Source organism: Protopterus annectens, chromosome 4.part0 (genome assembly GCF_019279795.1).
Source record: "Protopterus annectens isolate FY-2018-M chromosome 4.part0, PAN1.0, whole genome shotgun sequence".
In the NCBI taxonomy this organism is placed as follows: Eukaryota; Metazoa; Chordata; order Ceratodontiformes; family Protopteridae; genus Protopterus; species Protopterus annectens.
This window is the reverse complement of record NC_056733.1, coordinates 1,219,412,573-1,219,434,631: the sequence shown is the minus strand read 5'-3', so window position 1 is coordinate 1,219,434,631 and position 22,059 is coordinate 1,219,412,573. Positions and strand designations below refer to the sequence as shown.

The following is a 22,059-nucleotide window of genomic DNA, read 5'->3' as shown; positions in this document are numbered from 1 at the left end:
TGCTTTAGCAGAGGGCATAGTGTGTAAAGAATTGCAGGATTTAGTGCATGTTTCTGAACAGGTGGGAAAGCACTCTTTGCAATGTGGTTTTGATGCTTTACAGGCTTCTTCTAGGGTGGCTGCAACTGGTTCAGTTATTCGTAGGCACGCCTGGCTCAAGGATCAGAATTTGTCTGAGCATGTTAAGTCTAGAATTCTGGATGCCCCTTTACAGTCTGAAGTTTTGTTTGGTCCTCCTGTGGAGTCAGTCTTAAAGAAAATGGAAGACAAGGCTAAGTCTATGCAGACTGTTAAAGATTTTTTGCAGATACAACCTCCAAAGTTTAGTAGAAATTGGCCTACTAAGGGGTGGACGTACCCTTCTTCTGATTCTCAGTCTAGGGGTAGATCTAGGCGTGGTAGGGGCAGAGCTCAGAGTACCTTCAGGCCGAGACAATGGAGTTCGCCTGCTCAATCTGCTGGTGAAGGCAGGGGCCAGTCCTTTCGTAAACAGGCCCAATGACCTGCATTTTCAGCTGCCAGATTCTTCCTGCCTGGCAGCTCCTTTGGGAGGAAAATTGGCTCTCTTCAAACAAAATTGGCATTTAGTTACCCAGGACAAATGGGTATTGGACATTAACAACCGAGGTTACAAGTTCTATTTCCATACCATGCCTCCTTTCAAGGGCATGCCAGACGTCCCTCCTCGGCAAAGGATAGAGGCTCACAAACAAATTTCTTTACTTCTTCAAATGGGAGCTATACAGCCAGTTCCTCTGTCAGAAGTGGGCCTAGGATTTTATTCTCGCCTGTTTCTAGTTCCAAAGAAAGGGAACACGTGGAGACCAATTTTGGATTTATCTATCCTCAACACTTATCTGGACATTCCAAAGTTCAAGATGCTGACTTTACAACAGCTTTTACCTCTGTTGGGAAAAGATCACTGGATGGTTACTCTGGATCTCAAAGAGGCTTACCTTCATGTTCCTATCGGGCCCAGTTGCAGGAGGTACCTGTGTTTTCGGGCTGGAAATTTACATTATCAGTTCTCTGCATTGCCCTTTGGCTTATCTACTGCGCCCAGAGTGTTCACAAAGGTTCTGGCTCCAGTGATAGCCTTTTTCAGACTAAGAGGAATACAGATTTATCCTTATTTGGACGATTGCCTGATTATTGCACAAGAAAAGGACGAACTTCTTCAACATCTACAGTATGTGATGGCAGTGTTAAGATGCCTAGGGTATTCTGTGAACGAAACAAAGTCCAGTCTAGTACCCTCTCAGGACATGTGCTTTCTGGGTGTGAGACTGAATACAGCTTCCCAGATGGCCTTTTGACCCCGGACAAACAAAGAAGCCTTTCTCTTTATTTTCATCAAATGTCTCTACGGTCCAGGCTGACTGCAAGGACAGTCCTTCAAGCCTTGGGGTTCATGGCATCTTGTATTCTGGTGCTTCCCAATGCCAAATTGCATATGAGGAAGCTTCAATGGTATCTCAAAAATGTATGGACACAGCACTGCCAAGATCTAGACACTGTCATTCAGATAATACCTTGCATTCAGAAGGAGTTTTTGTGGTGGGCTCAGGAATGTCACCTAAACAAGGGACTCTCTGTGACCCGGCCAGAGGCGAGTCAGATTCTAACGACAGATGCCTCGGACAAGGCTTGGGGAGCACACCTCAATGGAAAATGGGTGCAAGACAACGTGGCCTGTCAAACTCCAACATTTGCATATCAACTTGAAGGAAATGTTAGCAGTCCAGTTTGCATTGACGGCTTTCAAAGACTTACTTCACCCAGGGCAGGTGTTGATTCAAACAGACAACACTACTGTCATGTGGTACATCAACAAGCAAGGGGGAACCCATTCTTACCCTCTTTGCAGACAAGCGATGATTTTGTGGGAAACTGCTCTCAATCTACACCTCAATCTTCAAGCAAGGTTTCTACCAGGAGCACAGAACTCCTTAGCAGATGTGTTGAGCAGACAAATAGTGGATCCTCACGAGTGGAAATTGGATCCTCATGTATTTCAAAAATACTCCAGACATAGATCTGTTCGCTTCTCCACTAAATTACCAGTTGCCAAAGTTTTGCACAAAAATGTTTCATCACACAGCTTGGAAGGTGGACGCTCTCTCATTCATTTGGAACAATCTGCATGTATATGCCTTTCCACCTCTGCCTCTTCTTCCCAAGGTACTTTTGAAGGCCAGACAAGACAAGCCAACCATGATTTTGATAGCACCGGATTGGCCTCGACAACACTGGTACCCACTATTGAGGAGTTTAGTACGAGAACCTCCATGGCCTCTGCCTTTGATTCCGCACCTTTTGTCACAAGAGGGCAATCACTTCCTCAATGTCAAGATTCAATCTCTGCATCTAACAGCCTGGCATATTCTGTTTTAGACTCTGGAGGGTCTCAGCTTCCACAACAAGTTTTGAATGTTATTTTGGAGGCCAGGAGGCCTAGTACCAGGAAAGTTTACGCTGATAAATGGAGGAGATTTTTTATTTGGAGCAAAGGAAAGGACTTTGATGTCTCCAAACCTGATTTAAGTGTTGCTCTTCAATATCTTACTGAGTTATTGGACAAAGGTTTGTCTTTCTCCTCGATAAAGGTCCATGCTGCAGCCATTTCTGCTCACTATGATTGTGACCCTCCTTTATTCTCTCACCCTTTGTTTAAGCAATTTCTTAGAGGGGCAAAGAATATAAGACCCCCATGAGAGCTCCTACTCCTGCTTGGGATCTCAATTTTGTGTTGGAAAAGCTTACTCTACAACCTTTTGAGCCTGCAGCTTCAGCCGAGTTAAAGTATTTGTCATGGAAAACTGCTTTTTTGTTGGCCATTACCTCTGCAAGAAGGGTTTCTGAATTACAGGCCCTCATGGCAGTGGAGCCTTTCCTGATTTTTCATAAGGATAGGGTATCTTTGCATACTAATCCTTCCTTTATGCCTAAAGTGGTTTCTAGTGTGGCCTTAAACCAAACTATTCATTTGCCTACTTTTTATGCAAACTCCGAAAATAAAGGGGAGAAAATTTTGCATACTTTGGATATTCACAGGCAGTTGCGTTATTATTTGAGCAGAACCAAGGAGTTCAGACAGTCTCAGCAGTTGTTTGTTTCTTTTGCCTTGGGTTCCCAGGGTAAACCTGTTTCAAAACAAACTATTTCTAAATGGATTGGGTTTTGTATTTCTTTCTGTTATTCCCATCATGGTAAGGAGATTCCGGCTGGAATCAGGCCTCATTCCACTAGGGCTACTGCTACTTCCACGGCCTTTCTAAGGGGGGTAGCTACAAAAGACATTTTGGAGGCAGCTACTTGGAGTTCAGTGCATACTTTTTCTAAACATTACCACCTTCCTCTCTATTCTAAGTCTAGGGCTGGATTTGCCACTGCAATTTTACAGGGCATTTTAGCAGCCCCTAATGCTTTATGATTTTTACCAACCTCCCTTTCCCGCTGCTTTGGGATTCTACCCATAAGTAAGGACTGCAGCAAGGTGAGATGAAGAACATAGTACAGTTTTGTACCTACCATAAATGTAGATGTTCGAAGATCCACATTGCTGCAGTCCAATTTACCCTCCCTCCTTCCCCACTGTAGTTTAACAGGGTGCTATGCTTTAGGTGATGGTTGTTGTTGGGCATGTTTTTGGGAGGTATTCTGTTTTTGGCTGTGGCCTTCCTTGTTTGGCCTTCTGACATCTGGGGCAAGAAAAGACTGAGGATATGACGTCGGTCATGCGCCTTTATACCCTGACGCTCTGATGTCAGTTCTAGGCGCCCTTGACCGATGTCAGCCTAATACTTTGGTATTCGGGCCGACCGAGGACCGCGGACTACCCCATAAGTAAGGACTGCAGCAATGTGGATCTTCGAACATCTACATTTATGGTAGGTACAAAACTGTACTTTTCTTATCTTGAGCTTTTCCATTCATGTGTATCGCAAGGTAGAAATATGTGTTAGGATAATGCCTTTATATTGAGGAGTGTTCTGTATTGTGGAGATTGGATGATATTTGTTCCACATTTTTCAGGCTCTTTTGTGTGCCGATGAGAACTTATTATATTACCTTGCACATTCACATATTTCTCTCTCCGGTTAGTTATTCAATACCCTTCAAGTCGTTTTACTGTTCATACTGCTCAGTCGGTGTTGTATTGCAGCTTTTAATTTGTAGCTGCCTGCAGTTACCCTTGTGCTCTTCTGTATTTCAGAACTAGTTTCAGTGAATTTGCAATAAAGTATGCCCGAGATAATCGATTTAAGGCCATTGAAAAAATGAAAGATAGAGAAGCCTTGTTCAATGAATTTGTCTCTTCTGCCCGAAGGAGAGAGAAGGAAGACACAAAAAGTCGTGGTGAAAGGGTAAGATTGCCATTAATTGTTTTGGTGAGTCTTGTATACCACAAACTCAATTAGCTGGATTTTATTAATACAATTGCAAATATCAAGGCACTTTTTTTAACAGGAAACACTGCTGGTTTTATGATTAATAATCACTTTTAAAATATGTTCTACGTTGATAGTTTTGAGGCACAGTTGTCTGTACAGCATGATGTATTTTTATCAATGTGTTGTTTTTCCCCTTGAAACCATTTTTTTAATTTGGGAGCTGTTAATCTTGAAGGCTTTGAGCTATAGTTGCTGAAACGTAATAACATTCTATTTCTTTATAGCGTTGCATTGGCAAATGATTGACTTTTTTCATTGCCAATGAAAGAACTGTAGTTGTCACACTGTTGCGTTGTTTTTTTTTTTTTTTTTTTTCTTCTTAAATTGTGTCATTCTAGTTGTTGCATAGAAATGACTGTAATTAAAAGCTGAAGTTGAAGGATTAATGAGTTTTAAATGTCATTTGACCAAAAATATATCAACTGCAAAGAGCAGTTGCTTACCACTGTGTGATGGGAAGCTGCTGTGGGAGTTGTGCAATATTGACAGTTGAAGCAAGTATTCATTGTGTGCTTGGATAAAAAAATTGCTTTATAGAGCATTAGTTTTCCCCTGAAAAGAGACCATGGGTGCAATGGGACTAACCTGTCAAAGATGAAAATAAGTGATGGTCCTTGGCATATCAAGTAATACACAAGTATTACATAAGCCTTGCAGATTGCTGAAGGATATTGTTTTTCTTTTTTGTTGATGTGCTACTTTGGAGGAGAAAATGGCTTTCAAAGCCTGTCAGTTCAGCCTGGCCCTGAAAGTAGGCCATAGGTCTAGTAATATTAAAAGAAAAAGTGCTTGACATCTCAAGTGGTAAGCATCTGCTATGTAAACAGTACAAATCATTGAAAACATGTTGTGCTTATTATAGATTAAGATTAAAAAAAAAGACGTATACATGTCAGATTTAACAGCTATTTACTCAGCTATATCATGTTTTTATGAATGCTTAAAGATTATACATTTTAATTGTTTGGTTTACAGTGGTCAGGGAGCTGCTTTTAAATTAATTCTTGTAAGACTGATTTTGAATTACCATTCCTATAATACATTAAGACTATCTAGTAAAGAAAAAGTATTTCAGAAGTAGTTTGGCTGTTTTAGGATGATATAAAGCATTAAAGTATTTTCACAATGTCCGTCAAAGTTTTTTGATGCTTTTAATACTGCATGTTTACAGCATTTAAGTTAAAAATGAAGATTGCTGTCTGCAATTTTTGTCCTTTACTGAAAAACGATTGTAACCATTTTATATATTTTGTTTTATAACAAGATGATAGACTTTACAGTTATGTGTTGTGCGGACTGTCAATCAGTTCATTTTGACAGCTGTCAGTCATTGATACGCAAAGTATTATGGGATTCCCTAGTGAGAAAGAATTGGTATCTGTATGGTGATTTATCCTCCTGCATTTCTGGTACATTTATTTATTTTTTTTTTATTTTATTTTTACCTTGTGAAATATGAGTTGTGCCCATTGTTTCCAGTACAGCAATTAGAAATTTCATCTGGATTAGAGTTTACAAGCTTTACGTTCTCATTTTTTTATTTCACTTTGCATTATTGATCATTGTAGAATGCAGGATATAATGTAAAATGAAGCCTTCTTTGCTGTTAAACATATTGTCTGAGACTGCTGTGTAACCTATTTTATTTAATCAGCTTTAAAGTAAGGGTTTGACATTGTAGTGTTTGAGAGCTTAAATTAATTTACCTGTAGGATAATTCCAAAGCACTGTAAGCAGCAGTATCAGCACCATACTTTTGAAATGTTTTTGTCTGAGGCAGGCTGCTTTATCTTTGTATTGGTACTGCTTTGGCCATTATGTGTTGGAGAATCCACATTATTTTTTTTCTGTTATTGCGACGTTCAACCTTCAACGAAGGCACGCCCATTTACGCATGTCTTTCGAAGGCCCAGCCAGCCATGGGGAGGACATGCGGGATGGAGTCTGCATGTCCTCCCCATGGTTGGGTGGGCCTTCGAAAGACATGCATAAATGGGCGTACCTTCACTGAAGGTTGAACGTCGAGCTGGCACCTCGGCATTCGTGAAAATCTACTGCCGATCATTAGCGGACCGGAGTTCAGCTATGGTGACCCCTAACCGGGAGAAGCCGAAAGATAAACAACAAGAGAGTATTCTGCAGCTGTCCTATTCCAGTGTTGCAGTATTCCACATGTGGGTTTACTCCTCTTGCTTTGCGTACGTCTGGTCAGTATGCAAAAGTTTTTAGTCCCTGTATGGTATGTGGGACGTCTGACGTGGCTCAAGGAATGTGGGTCATAAAAGTGATGCCCGCACGCATCAGCCCCCAGAACTTTTCAGCTGCCAGTCATACATCAGGTGTTCCGATTCTCGCTGTCAGATTCAAGATATCAGATAAGTACCCCGTTGGGGAATCTTTCAGTTCTTTTTTTCTTATTGTATTGCCTGTTCATGTCATCCAGAAAGGGCAAGTGCGGCCGACAGATTGCTCATAAGGACACCCCACGATCAGTGTCTCTTCTGCTTGGGATGGTCGCATGACTACAAGGTCTGCTCTGTTTGTCAGACATTTGTGCCCCAAACCTTGCATAGTCATTTGCATGCTCTAAACTTATACCTGGAAAATCAGATATTAAAACGGATTACGCTAGGGATGGAGGCCTCATCCAACATACCTTCAGAACTGCTGAAAAAGAAAGCCAAGACCATGCAGCCTACCACTACTGCTGCACCTCTTCCCCTGACCCTCAGCCTGTGGGTGATGCCAGCCTGATAGAGGAATCTGGTTCTGCCACATCGGATATAGCATGTACCTCCATGGAAGCTGCACACTCCCAAGCGGAGGGCTTGTCCGTAGAGGCTTTACCGATGTCAGCCTCTGATACCGGGGGGGGGGGGATCCAGCAATTTTAGTAGGTCTATCAGATCCCTCTGGTCATCTACAGTTTCCGGATTCGAGGCCTTCCCCCAGTTCAGACGTCAGCTAGGCCCCTTAAAAAGAAAGAAAAGAGAAAGCACCTCTCTCCCCCTCCTGAAAGCATGCCCGACTGGCAGGCTTTCAGCCAAAGTTTATTTAATGCTTTCATGGCCGTGCGTCCTAATTCTGCAGGGAACTCACCTGTTGGACTTGCTCTCCCCAGTCTCAGGGGAATCTGGTGCATCCATTTTGGAGAAACTTTTGTTGAAATCTTGGATTATTCCATCTTGAATCCATTTAGGCACTTGTTTCTTGAGGATGTGCAGAAGGTGTTAGAAGCCAAAAAACCTACTATTAGAAAATCTTATGGTTACAAATGCATGAGGTTTTCTGAGTGTTGCCTAAATGGAAACAGAGGTTCCATTGTGGTTAATATCCCTCTGGTCTTGAAATATTGGTTCGAGCTACTTCAGTATAGCTTAACATATGCTTCTGTTTAGGTGCATTTAATGGCTGTCTTTGCTTGTCTGTAATGGATCTCTTTCTTTACCTGTCATTTTTATTAAAGTATTCCATATGAGACCCCCTTACAAGCAAATTCCTTTTTTGTGAAATCTCAGTTGTGTTGTTGAAAAATTGACTTTTCCATCTTTTGAACCAGCAGCTCACGCTGATCTTAAGTCTCTTGGGAGATAGGAAATTTACCCCTGGGATCACGTCATTCGCCCTACTAGATGGGTCCTGTGAAGTAAATATTGTGGGAAGAAATAGCCAGGGAATTGTTATGGCTAGGCTTGTACAAGGCCGTACGGCTGATAGCCTAGTACCAACCTATGAACATGGAAGACCATTTTGATTATTGCTCTGACATCTACAAGGTGAGTTCCTGAGCAGCAAGCTTTCATGGTGTGACAACCTTAACTGATTTTTCACAGAGTTAGGTTTGTGTTATGCAGTTATCTTTTTTCAGACCAAAAGTGGTTTCAGTCACTTTTAATCTCCCTGTGTTCATTGCACAACCTAAGAGTAAGGGATAGATGTTAATTTATTCTGTGGATTTGCATAGGCAGCTCAGGTACTACCTTGACAGAACAAAGCCCTTTAGGAAGGCCTAAATGCTTTTTATTTCATATTCCTGGGCAAAGAAAGATCAAACTGCCTCTAAGCAGTTCATTGCTTGTGGGTTGTCCTCTAGTATTATTTTTGGTTACACCTTCCATGGTGAGGCAAATCCTGGCAAGGTAGATGCACCAGGATGTTTTCATCTTCAGTGACATTTTGGAAAGTAGTCAACTGTAGAAGTATTCTAGAGGCAACAACTTGGTCTCTCATCCTTACCTTCATGAAGTACTGCAGACCAGAGGCTTTCAAGATCCAGTGCAAGCTTTGTGAGAATTGTTCTCCAGGGGAAATCTGGATCCTTATCCTTCCTCCTGCCAGGTTAGGTTAGCTTTGGGAACTACTCATATGGCAGTAAGGCAGTGTTTGTTGAACATAATGCAGTTGCACAAGTTCCAGCTACCTCTAACAGTATATGTTCGTAGAACACACACTTACTGGTAGTACATTTCCACTGTCCCTATTTTATTTGGGTGTATGCGGTCGGTGGTTAGAAGTTCCTGTTGTGTTTTTGCAACCTTTTTTCTTGTGTGTGCATGGTATTCAGTATGGAGAAGCATGTTTTTGTAAAGCTTGTGCTCTCATCTGCTTTTCCTGTTGAACTCTAGAAAATTGAAAGGGTTCTTTCTGTGAATGTGAAGGGCTGTCCTGGTCCTGCCAGGTAATTGTTTTTTCTCACTCACAGGCAGGTAATGAGAGGGGTTCTGAGCCCTGACAGACTGCTGGGAGGAGGGAAGCAGATTACTTTTACCCATATGCCAGTAAGGTAGTGTGTTCTACAAAGATCTATATTAGATGAATGAAAGGTCATCTTAGCGAACGCTCACATGAGCGAATATTGCGGAACTCGAAACCACAATTGCAAGATCGTCGTACAGTGAAGATGGGAATATTTGCCTTTTCCTCACTGTAGTGTGATCTCGGAGTTGGAATATATATTTGGGGTGGGGGGCGCAGCCCCCCACAATTGCAGTTTCGAGTACCTGGATATTCGCTCATGTGAGCATTCGCTAAGATGAACTTTTGTTCATCTAATATAGACCCTTCTAGAAACATTTACTGTTACGTGTAAATGAAACTTATGCAACTGTACTTTAATAAAGGTGTTTAAAAATACCATCTGAGCCACAAAAACCCTATTGTCCAATCAACATTTTGGTCTGTCATTCATAACGATAGAGAGACTGTTAGAACCAGTTATTAGTTTATGCTCAAGGTTGTTTGAGTTTACTTTTAATCAGCCTATGCGCCTACCTCTTTTCTTTCCCTTGAGGACAGGGAAGATAAAAATCCTACATTCTCTGCATATCTGCAGAGAATTCGGGTGCTACTTGGATAACACAAAGGGTTTCAGGCTGTCAGATGAACTTATTTGAAGGTAAAAAAGTCAGTTTCCAAGCAAACCATTTCCAGATTTGTATGTCAAGAAGTTTGGTTCTGCAGTTCTCACTGTGGAAAAAGCACCCCCTTCAGAATGTTATGGCTCACTCCACTAGAGCCATGGCTACTTCTGGAGCCATATGGAAAGTAGTGGACTCTAGAGCCATTCTAGAGGAGGCAGCCTGGTCCCTTTGTGTACCCTTTCACTACTCAGCCATACAAATTTCTCTCGTTTGCCAGTGCCAGAGCAGGATTTCTAGATCTGTTTGTTCACAGGCTTCTGATCTCTGGTCCTGCTTGCTCCCACCCTTCCTGTCTAAGCTTTGGCAGCCAACACATATGGTTTGTACTACTGGAACACGAACATAGTGCAGTGGTGCAACTCTGCTTACCATAACAGTAATTGTTTGCGTGGATCACTTGTAGTACTAATACACTCCCTCTGATTTCTATACTGTTTATCCCTGAACAGGATGGGTTCCCAGGTTTCCCTTGTCTCCTTGTTTTGGCATGATACAAGTTGTCTGCTGTTTTTTTTTTTTTTTTTTTTTCTGAATGTGTCACTTCTTATGGCTGCAATCTCTCTTATGGAGGTAAAAAAGCTGTGATTTTTTGGTACCCATGCATCCTCCATATACCGGCACATACATGCTGCCACATATGTACTATACTTAGAGCCCCAAGAGGTTTAGTATACTGCCTTGGCATCCGATATGCTTGGCAGGATGCTGCCCATATAGCTTTTTATTCGAACTTCATATGTTACGGTATGTTTACTTACTCAACTCTACTTTCATTTTAAGGCTTTTGTATATTAAAATTGCCTCTCCTTTAAGACACTTTAATAAGCGGAGCATAATTTCAGTAATTTCAGGCTGCTGTTATATTAAAAATGGCATAGCCTGGTTATATGCTTGATTAAAAGATTTTTGGTTTCTTTTAAGCTTTTTCAAATAATTATTTTGATTTTTTTCCTAATTTACTGCTTTCTGCACATGTTTTTAGTCATTTGTTTTAATTTAACCTCATTTATTTAAACTGTATTTACTGTAATATTGCTACACACTCGTGTGCTAACTTGCATTACCTTTGTGTTGTTTTGCTGCTGTTTTAGCTGCTTTTCTGTAAAAAAAAAAAAAAAATTCTAAACCTGTTTCCCACCTTTCCTGTAACTAGTCTAGTCCAGATACAGATTTGCTGTATCCAGGACTGTTTGTAAGCTTCTGAGCCCCCCCCCAAGCCTTTCTGTGTTGGGGGGAAGCCTTCTAGCTTATCAGTGGGAGTGGTAAGCACTAGGTGGACTATCTACTACAAGAGGAGTTGTTTCTGGCCCAGCAATTGCAGTTTAGTGGCCATTTGGGCAGTTTTTCCATCCCCTTCAACTTTCTGGTTAAACGCCCACGTTTGCACTTGTTTCCCACCTTTCCTGTAACGGGTCTATATTAGCAAATCAAAAAACCCTTTAACCGAATACCTAAACGTCGACACCTATAACGCGAACCGCAAAAATCCCGAATGCACTAAACAGCAAAAAATAAAATAACGAACTGTCATAGTCTGACAACCCCACCACCCGCTACATACTACCTCCCCAAACAAAATAAATAAACCACATACATACACTAACCAAACCCTACTTCTAACCTAAAGTAAAGCACCAAAACCCTACTTCTAACCCTACACTAAACCCCACAAACACAACTAACTATGCACTATCCTTAACCCCTCCCTAACCCTAATGTCTGTAACTACCACACAAGTCCCTACAGACATACACCCAAAAAAATAAATACACATACATATAACAAAACCCTACTTCCAACACTACACTAAACCCCCACATACACAACTATCTATGCACTATCCTTAATCCTTCCCTAACCCTAAGGTCCGTAACTACCACACACTTCCCCTACAGACATACACCCAAAACAAATAAATAATACACATACATACAGCAAAATAAAGCCCTACTTCTAACACTACACTAAATCTTGCATACATTACCTATCTATTAACTTACCTTAACCCACATCCTTAACCCTAAAGTCGTATCTATCACACACTTACCTTACGGAGCTATACCGCAGATGGGCCAACCATTGCACTTCCACATTTCCATTTTCACTGTTTCGGACGTTCGGCGTTTCCATATTTCGTGCAATACATGTCGCTCTTTCCGTATTTGCGATTACGGTCTTTCGCTCTGCTAATAGGAACTCCCTGTAACTAGTCTAGTCCTGATACAGATTTGCTATATCCAGGACCGTTTGTAAGCTTCTGAGCCCTCCAAGCCTTTCTGTGTTGGAAAGAAGCCTTCTAGCTTATCAGTGGGAGTGGTAAGCACTAGGTAAACTATCTACCACAAGAAGAGTGGTTTCTTGCCCAGAAATTGTAGTTTATTGAACATTTGGGCAGTTTTTCCATCCCTTTCAACTTTCTGGTTTAAAAGCCCACATTTGCACTGGTTTGTGCTTGTTTAAGCTCCACTCAGCGGCGCCGAGCTGAGGTAAACTATTACTGGTGCCAGAAAGTCTGATCTTCAGTTTTTCCCTTAGATCTTGGTAGTTCTTTCTCTCTCGCACTTCAAACAGCCTAATTGCTTTGCACTTTAACAGTTTTTTGTAGCAGTTGTTATAACACACTTAAGAGCCATCAGTACTAATCGTTCTTCATGGAAATAACTCCAGTACTTAGTAGTTATGACCACCCCTCCTGGCATGATTAAAGGGGCAGTTCCCTGTGCTTTCTCCTATTAACCTGGTGCACTTGGGCATTCTGAGGCAGTGTAGCAGCTGCTTCACGTACACACACACCTCCCAACAGTCAGACTTGTAAGAGATGCACTTATATCACCAAATGGGAAGGTATCCACTCTCCAGCCAAGACCGGACTAGCTGGTCAAGAGGAAAAGGTTAACACCTGCACCATACCACATGGAATACAGGGTTCCTCATACCACATGGAATACAGGGTTCCTATCAGAAAATCAAAATCTCGAACGCTCTGATGAGCGAAGATGCAGGTAATTGAAATCGATATTGTGAGATTGCGGTACAGTGAAGATCGGAAAATTTGCCCTTTCCTCACTATAGTGCGATCTCAGAGTTGGAATATATTTTTAGGGGGGTGGGGGATGCAGCCTCCCACAATAGCGATTTCGATTATCTGCGTTTTCGCTCATCCGAGCGTTCGAGATTTTGATTTTTCGTCTATTTAATATAGACCCAGAACACACAGCCCTCCAGAACACCCACTATCACAGCTCTCACATAAAAACACAAACCACACACCCACTTTCACGGAGGCACTCAAAAGAAATTTACCCAAACAGCAGACACCTCCAAGACAGAAGTGCACTCGACCACCACAACACAAATCACAGGGCACATAGCTCACCTCCACAGTGTGCCCCTCAACCTAAGCCCCAACACCTTGCCCAGTGCACTAATCATAGGTGACTCAATAGTGAGGCACAGATTTCCCACTCACTAGGCTGAATAAGGAGAAGGTAACAGTCAGCTGTCCGGTGCCAGAATCCAATACATAACACACGCACTCCAGTCACTCCACAACAAATACAAATATGACTCTGTCATTGTCCATGTGGGTGTGAATGACCTGAGATGCACCTCCCTGGACTACATGAAAAGAGATATGGTGGTGCTCTTGGATTATGTGGCCCAGACAGATATGACACTAGCCTTAAGCAGTATCCTACCATCACCCAGAATGATACCGCAATACAAACAAAAAATTATTGATGTCAACAATTGGCTAAGTTTCTGGTGTCATTCTGAGGGGGTCCAGTATCTGTCTCATTGGGATGACATTATTGACAGACATTGATGCTTTGCCAGAGGTGGCCTGCATCTGTCACCCCTTGATTTCCGGGTACTGGCTAAGGCTCTTGCCACCCCTATAGTGCCTTTTTTAGGTGGTGTTCCAAAGATCAAATTAACACCATAACAGCTATAAATAAATGCAATCTGAGGGTCATGCTGCTTAACGCTAGAAGTCTGAATCTCAAGATACACTCACTCATGCACTCCTCAAAATGGAGAACATCGACATTTGTGCTGTAATGGAGACCCGGTTTAAAGCGGCAGAAAGCACCCCTGTGCTACCAGGCTATAACTCATTCCACACCTTTTGGCCTCGAAACATGGACCGAAGCTCCAAACGCAGTGGTGTCTCCATATTCATAAAGGATATGCACACCTCCAGACTACTAGCCCAGCATAATGCATCTGAGGTACTTCAGGTGCAACTAACATTGGATAAGACTGCTATCCAGGTCATAGCCTGCTATAGGTCCCCAACCATATCCGTAGACTCTCACTCCATGTTCCGAAGTACCCTGGAATCTGTCAAGGTCCAACCCAACACTCATACTAGGAGACTTCAACTACCCCTCCATTAACTGAGAAAACTACTCAAGCACCAATGCACTGACCTAATGCTTCCTGGAATTCATCAATTCCAATGCCCTGGACCAGCTCATTCTTAACCCAACTAGAGGAAGCAACATCCTAGACCTGGTTATTACTAACATGGGCAACCATTGCTCTACACCAATAGTCAATTCCTCCATGGTTAGATCCGACCACAGACTAATCACCATGGAAATCCACATCTCACCCACACCCCCACACCCCCCCGCAAAGGTATCCTCCATGAAAACTTCTCCAAAGCTGACTTTGGACTCCTAAAAACGGAGGTGGCTAAGTTCACGGCACCCATGCCAATGGAAAATAGATGCATGACTGCCAAATCATATACCAGTGCACTGTACGAACACATACATAAATGCGTGGAACTAACCATATCCAACAGACCCAAGACGCTGTCTTCCAAAAAAAGAAGCCAGTCTGGTGGTCCCCTTCTTTTTAACAAACTCTACAACAGAAGGAAGAAACGGTTAAAGAAAAAGGTGAAGTTCCAAGACTGGAAAAATTCCCTTAATAGCCTCAACATAAATTTGAGATCCCTGATCAAAACCTCCAAAGTCAGCTATGAAGGCAGAATTGCGGCAGACACTAAGAACAACCGCAAAGCCTTCTTTATTTATATCAAGAGTCTCCATGGCAATACCCAGATTTGCTTTGAGTTACTGCACAATGGTACCTCCTATACTGAGGCAACAGATATTGCCAACATACTGGCCGACAGATTGTGTCAACTTTACCCCCTCTCTCCCCACCTAAAGGACCAATCTCAATACCGGAAGAATGCCAGACAACCCTGCATTACTACAGCACAGGTTAAAGCTGCATTGTCCAAGGCCAAGAATACAGCTTCCATGGGACCCAACGATATCCCTGGCTGCGTTCTGCATGAATTACAAAGTGAACTGGCACCACATCTGTGTGCCCTGTTCACTCACAGCCTCACCTCAGGCTTTGTCCCTACCGAATGGTGCATTGCTACAGTCATCCCTCTCCATAAAGGAGGAGCAACTACAGACCCTGGAAATTATTGCCCCATTAGCCTGACTAGTCTGATATGTAAGACTATGGAGCGCATTGTCATGGACCTAATTAACAAGAATATAGGGAATCTCCAAACTCTAGATCCCACACAAGTTTGGTTTTGTGAAAGTCAGATCATGCCTGCTCAATCTGGTTGACTTCTTTGAGTCAAGTCACCAGAGTGATGGATGAAGGTAAGGCAGTTCATACAGCCTACCTCTATCTGGCCAAGGCCTTCGCTATATTCCTCATTCAGGAATTAATAAACTCACCAAACTAGGCATCAACCCCAGTATCATTAGGTCGGTTGCAAATTGACTCGGATAGAACACAGTGTGAAAGTGTTGTATTACAAGTCAGACTGCCAACCAGTCACGAGTGGAGTCCCACAGGGATGGGTCCTGGGTCCTCTCGTGTTTGGCATCTACTTCTCAGAAGTCCAGGCCAGCCCAGAGGGGCTCTGGCTGACCAAATTTGCAGATGACTGCAAGCTGAGAACCATTATTAACTCCCCAAGTGATGCAGACATACTACAGAAAGGCCTCACTGAGATCAATGACTGGTGTCGAAACCATGGCCTTAACCTTAATGCCAAAAAATGCGTTGTCGTCCCCTTTGGGAAAAACTCAGTTCCCACTAATTACCACATCAGTGGGAGCCCGCTTAACACTGAAGACATTATATGAGATCTGGGGACACAGGTTGACAGCAACCTCTCCTTCGACCAACACATTGCCACTGTGGTCAGAAAGTCGTCCTATGTGGCACATCTTGTTGCATCCAGAAAGAAAGAGGTTATCATTTCTCTGTACTCTTCCCCTCATTAAACCAGTCGTAGAGTATAATGCCCCATTTGGCATGTACCTCACTAGACATCTGCAACAGCTGGAGAGGCCACAGAAGTACCTCATGAAGAGGGTCCTAGGCTTTAAACACATGTCCTACATGGATAGACTCAAATAAAACCTCCAGCTGTTCTCTGTATCATATCATCTACTAAGAGGCGATCGCTGCTTGACTTACAAAGCCATGTCCGACCCAGCTCTGTTAGAAATGCTACAGCTAAAGAAATCCTAATCCCTCCGCACCACACACTCCAGAGACCTCAACCTCATTACCACAATCAGCAGAACATGCTGGAAGGACAGGTTCATAACCCAGAGACTGCCCATGCTCTGGAATTGACTTGACATACATGTCAAACAGAGCACCTCACTGGCCGTCTTAGAGAAATCTTGCTGAGTGGATGGGAAATATAAAGTTCACCCCAGGGATCACTCCAGTGGCTCTACTTGATAGAGGCACTGGGAACTAACGACAGGCGGCACAATGCCAGGGCACTTCTATGGGCTAGGCTTGTAAAGGCCCCAGGGCGGTTAGCCTAGTACACACCTATGAACCTATGTATACATACTTGTCCACAATACTCCAAAGTTTGCCCTTATTAATGTTTTATAAAGTGGGATTAGTACCTTTTCCTCTCTACTGCTGACGGGATTGGTACATTTCTCTCATGATTCCATAACAATACCATAGTGTGAACACAGAGTGAGCATCAAAATTAATATGGACATCAATCACAACTTCTAGATCTTTCATAATGTTAAGACAAATTAATTACCTCTTAATTGCATACTAGTAATTGCAGTTACCTATACCAAAGTGGAGCAGTTTATTTTTAGATGCATTAAAGACCATAGAATTGACAGGTGAGGTTGTGGAAGTAAATTGGCATTAGTATGACTGAACCTGCTTTAGTTCCTTTTTAGAGCTTTTGTGTCTTTTATTTCCCTGTTCTAGCGGGAGAAACCTAGTGGAAGTTGAGTTGTAATGGCAGTACATTATATCTGCTGCCAGTTTCACCCCCAATCAGTGTCTCATTTATTATATTATGGGAAATTGTTGCCATGCAGCTCTCCCACACTGTGGGTTATTTCCCACAATCAGCAAGAAGGCAAGGACACTTCAGTCTTACTCATGTAGAGTACTTTACCCAAGGATAGTATCTCATGCAAACTAAAGAAAATGTATTTAAGAGTATAAAAACTAGCTACATTATGTTTTTCGCACACACACACACACGCACACACACACACACACACACACACACACACACACACACACACACACACACACACACACTTACTTTTTCTTCTGAAAATATTTAATGAGCATTGGATGTATTCGAGTTCCAGACCACTAGTCTTGTGTGATTGATGATAGTAGGTATTTAACTTATCTTCGGTTTTCTTGCTTGAATAATTTTTAGAATGCACTAAAGTATTTATCAAAACAAAATAACTTAAACTCAGTCTGTTTCTGTACTTGAAATTTATTTTTCTTCTCTAGGTACATTATTAAACTCTGTCATATTTGAATACATTTTTGTTGACATCCCACCCCCCCAAAAAAAAAAATTGGAATGGTGCTGTAATTTTATTATTTTTAATGAAGTAGCATGTTTGTTTCAGATTCTCTGTATATTTTGCAGACATGTTTTCTTCAAAAATCAAAACGGGTAGCTTTGTTTAGCTGCATACGATTTTCTGTTTAGTTGTGCAGTGTGACATTTTGAATGTTAATTTTAGAAGCACTCTAAACTTTGAAATATTAATTTTTTCTAAGTTAAGAAGTTATGCTTGTCATGCATTTATTTTGTATCAGCTTGTTTACTTTTTAATGATAAAATGTTATCTAAAGATTTTTTTTATTATAAACTGCTTGATATGATACAGTTGAACACTCTAGCACAGTAATACTTGCTTTGTAATGTGTGTCATGATGTGCTTATTTTGTTATGACTTTTTAAATTTGATATAGAGTATTGTCTTAATAAATGAGTGATGCATGTAATAAATTGAGAAATTACAGCAGTATTTTCCTTTGGAAAACAGTAGTGAACACGTGCATAGAAATACTGACAGATGTACTGCTTTCAGGCATAATACATTCTTATGTGGGGCTATGGACATAATTGATTATTTTAGCATGTCTACTCTTTGGTTAATAATGTGGCATGATTGCATTCCTGTATTACTATGAAAGTGTGCCACTGTTCCAATGACATTTTTAATGTGTATTTTCATGATTGTTTATTTTTTAAATAAAGCACATTGAGGGTTTGTTTAATTATCCTGATTTGTCTATGCAGGTGCAAAATTAAGTCAGTAATAGGTTTTATTTTAAAGATATCATAGTCTTTGTAGAAGAAATCTACTTTAAAACGGTTTCCTGTTTTATTCAGAAAATGCGCTTTCTCTTTGAATTGAATTCTTTTTTTTATTGCAGCTAAATTCATACTAGGAAGATTTTTATTGATGAGTTAATTGGAAAAGAATGTGTGAAGGGTTTTTATAACACAAATCGTTCCCATACAAAACATGAGTTAAAGTCAGTGATATTTGTAATGTACTCACATGCTTTGTCATTGGTCAGGGATTCCCTTATCTGGAAAGCCTCTGTCAACAATATTTTCTTCATTAATGTACATTGGCTGTAACCGTGTTCTAGTTTGTGTCTTTTGGTTTTAAATGTCTCTGAAATGATAAATTAGAGTTTCCAAAGTTCCTTAAGTCTTTAGTATGAGTTCATGCACATGTCAGAAGGGAAGCCTTTATACCACCACCATTTTTATCCAACTTGTAGTGGTATACAGTTTCAAATGTGCTGAGCGTAACTTATAGTAGAGTTTAGATAGTCCTTTAGGTTTTCTGATAGAGTTAAGGGCATCACTTTTGTCAGTACCTTATAGAGACATGATTTTTTTACCTGTTTTTTTATTACAACACTATCACAGTTGTTCATGTTTAAGCAGGACTAGTTTAATTTTGCCTATTTAACAAATCTTGAAGGAGAAAGTAGAAGTGTGTAACATTATAGGTCTCCCTCAAATCCTTCCAACTGCCAAAAAAGCTGTCCATTCTTTGTAGTGAATATCTAAAATTCAGTTATTGTTTTAAGTAGATTTTACCTAGAACCCGCTTCCTGATGTATTTAAGTGGACTTTGTCCGTCACGTGTATGCACATTCTATCCTGTAACATTTAACCTAGTGATAGATGTTCACTGTAGAGATTACCATGCCTCAGAACTTCTGGGTACAAGAAATCTGGACAAAGCCAAAGATAATAGGGAGACAAAGGCCCAAAAATATGGACAGTTTTTAAGTATTGCTATTAAGTTAAAAAGTTGTTAGAATAACAGGTTTTGTATTGTCATGTATTTTCTGAAGGGTTTGAAGTCTGAAACCCAAATATCTGTCATTATTGACTTCAGTCGTGCATGATTTGCCAGAAAACCACAAATTTTATGAGGAACAGGCCAAATGCACATGTCAAAAATCTGGACATTGAGAAAATCAGGGCAGTTGAGAAGTATGGAGGTAACTGCTGCAGTATTATACTTGGAAGTATGGAAATTACATTAAGGTTAATGTCAGTCTGACCAGCCAGACTCTTGAGTCCCAACGTCAGACCAGCTCTTTGTAAAAAGAAGAATGCAAGCCCGTACCATCTCTGTTTTTGTTGCATGTCAGTCAAGTCAGTGTCGGTAGTGAGAGAATACAAATGTAATGCACTCACAACATGATAAGCATCCATTTGGGAACCTTTTGCTTTTCTGTTTCTTTATTGTGTTGTTTATTATGACACCTTTTTGTGCATCATTTTTTTTTCCAAGGTTATTGATATCCACAGGGGGGGCGGGGGGGGGGGGTGGAATGTAAAACTTTGACTGTTGCAGGGAGATCTTACTGAAGGACATTCACCTTTGGTTGGATCACTGCACCTGAGAGAAAAGTTTAAAGTGAGTTCATATGTTTAAAAACAACTTTTGTGAAGTTGTGCCAATATGTTCAAGTTTTGAATGGAACACAAAAAAATTCATCACCATATGGGAAGAAGCACTTGGTCGTTTAAAGTTGGCTAGGCATTCTTCCATTGTGAGCCCTAAGAAGAAGGGATAGAGAGACAGAAAAATGGAATAACCCTGGAAGTTATCAGAGGGAAGTGGAATTCTCATTATTCCCACAGCTGCGGTAGCCTGTAGGCTATATAAAGCTGTGTCTGTAAATAAGATACAACAGACCAAATTCCAAAATCTCTGGCTCCCTCCCACATCTTTACTGTGACTGCTGATTGGCAGCCACGTGGAGGGAAAATCAGCAGTCAGAGTAATGAATCTTCAGTACTTTCTTGCTGTCTCATCTAAAAGCAGTTCAGAGGCTTCACAGGAGCAGCAATAGGCATTCAGCTTTAATTCTGGCACTTTGGTCCCCAGTGGGGAACCTTCCCACACAGAATATTGCTGTTTAAAAAAAAATTGCTATTTATTTTACTTGGACATTTTAGTGGTAATACCATGTTAAGAAACATTATCTTAGTAATATTAGATTTTTCCTTTCAGGGACTGATGTTTTTAACTTCAACTTTTTTTCGGGGCTATTTTAGTGAGAAAATGCACTGCTTGTATGATTATGTACGTTATGTAAAAGTTTACTGTCAAAGTGTGTTATTTGGGCATGAATAGTGTTTGTGCTCATTGTGTGACAACTTACCTGACTTTTTTTGTCAAACTGAATTCCTTGAGAAGGGGTTTCTGACAGGAAGTTAGTTTGCTGCTTATCCATTGTTGTATTTAGGAGACTGCATGAGTGGAAGTGTGCTGCTTGTTAAACGGACAACTTCCAACACACTTGTTCCAGGGAAGCTTACCTCATCTGAACCATCCTTTTTGGTCATGCATGAAAGCTTAATGTGCTCTTTCTGGTCTTCCTCCTGTTGTTCTAGGGAAGAAGAAAAAGCTTAAAAAAGAGCCCTTCCTGACTTCGCGTGCTCAGTCAGTGCCTCAGCCAGTGGTGGGTGACTGCACTGGCCATTAGACATTCCTAAAACCACTCACTTCTCCAGCTTCCTCTGATGAAGTCCTTTCAGGCACTTTGAACTGGAGGTCAGCTATGTCTCTTCAGCTGTTTCAGGCATAGGAATTCCTTCTTTTTTGGGTCAGGGAGACACCCTGGAGGATATGGTTCAATATAGCTGGGTAAAGAGTCAACTTGATGTGGCAGAAATACCTTCTTCTGAGTCTTTCATCAGGGATACCTGCAAAGAAAAAAACAAAAAGTTAAACATTGTTCACCTGAAGATGTGGTGTCCATTAAAGTTGATTTTTTTTAAAACATGGCTTAGAAGTCGTTACTGTTTACTTATCTTGGTGCTCAGAATTCTTTACCTGAGGAAGAGGTCAACAGTAGTATTCCAGAGGAAGATGTGTCAGAAGATTCTGACATAGATAGGGGCAGGGTTTCTTTTCCTGCAGATTCATAACCCCAGTTCTCTGATTAATAGGAATCATGGTCATCACAACCTCCTTTGGAGAAATTTTCCTATTCTCAGACTGTAGCTAGAATGAGTGGGCTGTTTTTATAGGAACAAATAGATGTTCATTCTAAATTGAGGAGATGATATGATATGTTGCATATCTATTTCCATTTCTCCATTAATGCCAGCCTTGTAGGATATTTTTAATACTCCTTTTAACAGCCCTGATTCTCAACCTTCAGTTCCTAACAAAGCAGATAGACTTATAAAGTATCTTAAACTATCAGCCGTTTGTTTTCCCACCTCAGATCTAACCTCAGACATATCAGCATCTTCACCAGCTGGGAACAGGCTCTTGGTGACCTTTAGCCCTTCCCCTGCAGACTAGGAAGGGGAAGGTATTGGATGGCTTTGGTAAGAG

General features: G+C 41.1%; 1 protein-coding gene across 1 annotated transcript in view; it reads left to right on the top strand.

The window, feature by feature from the left end:
- The window catches only part of TCERG1 (transcription elongation regulator 1), a 2,274,660-nt gene that overhangs the window by 1,466,545 nt on the left and 786,056 nt on the right, over positions 1-22,059 (top strand). The window contains exon 13 of the mRNA XM_044069876.1: positions 4,217-4,367. Within this exon, the coding sequence (XP_043925811.1) occupies positions 4,217-4,367 (151 nt within the window). The remainder of the gene's footprint in view (positions 1-4,216; positions 4,368-22,059) is intronic.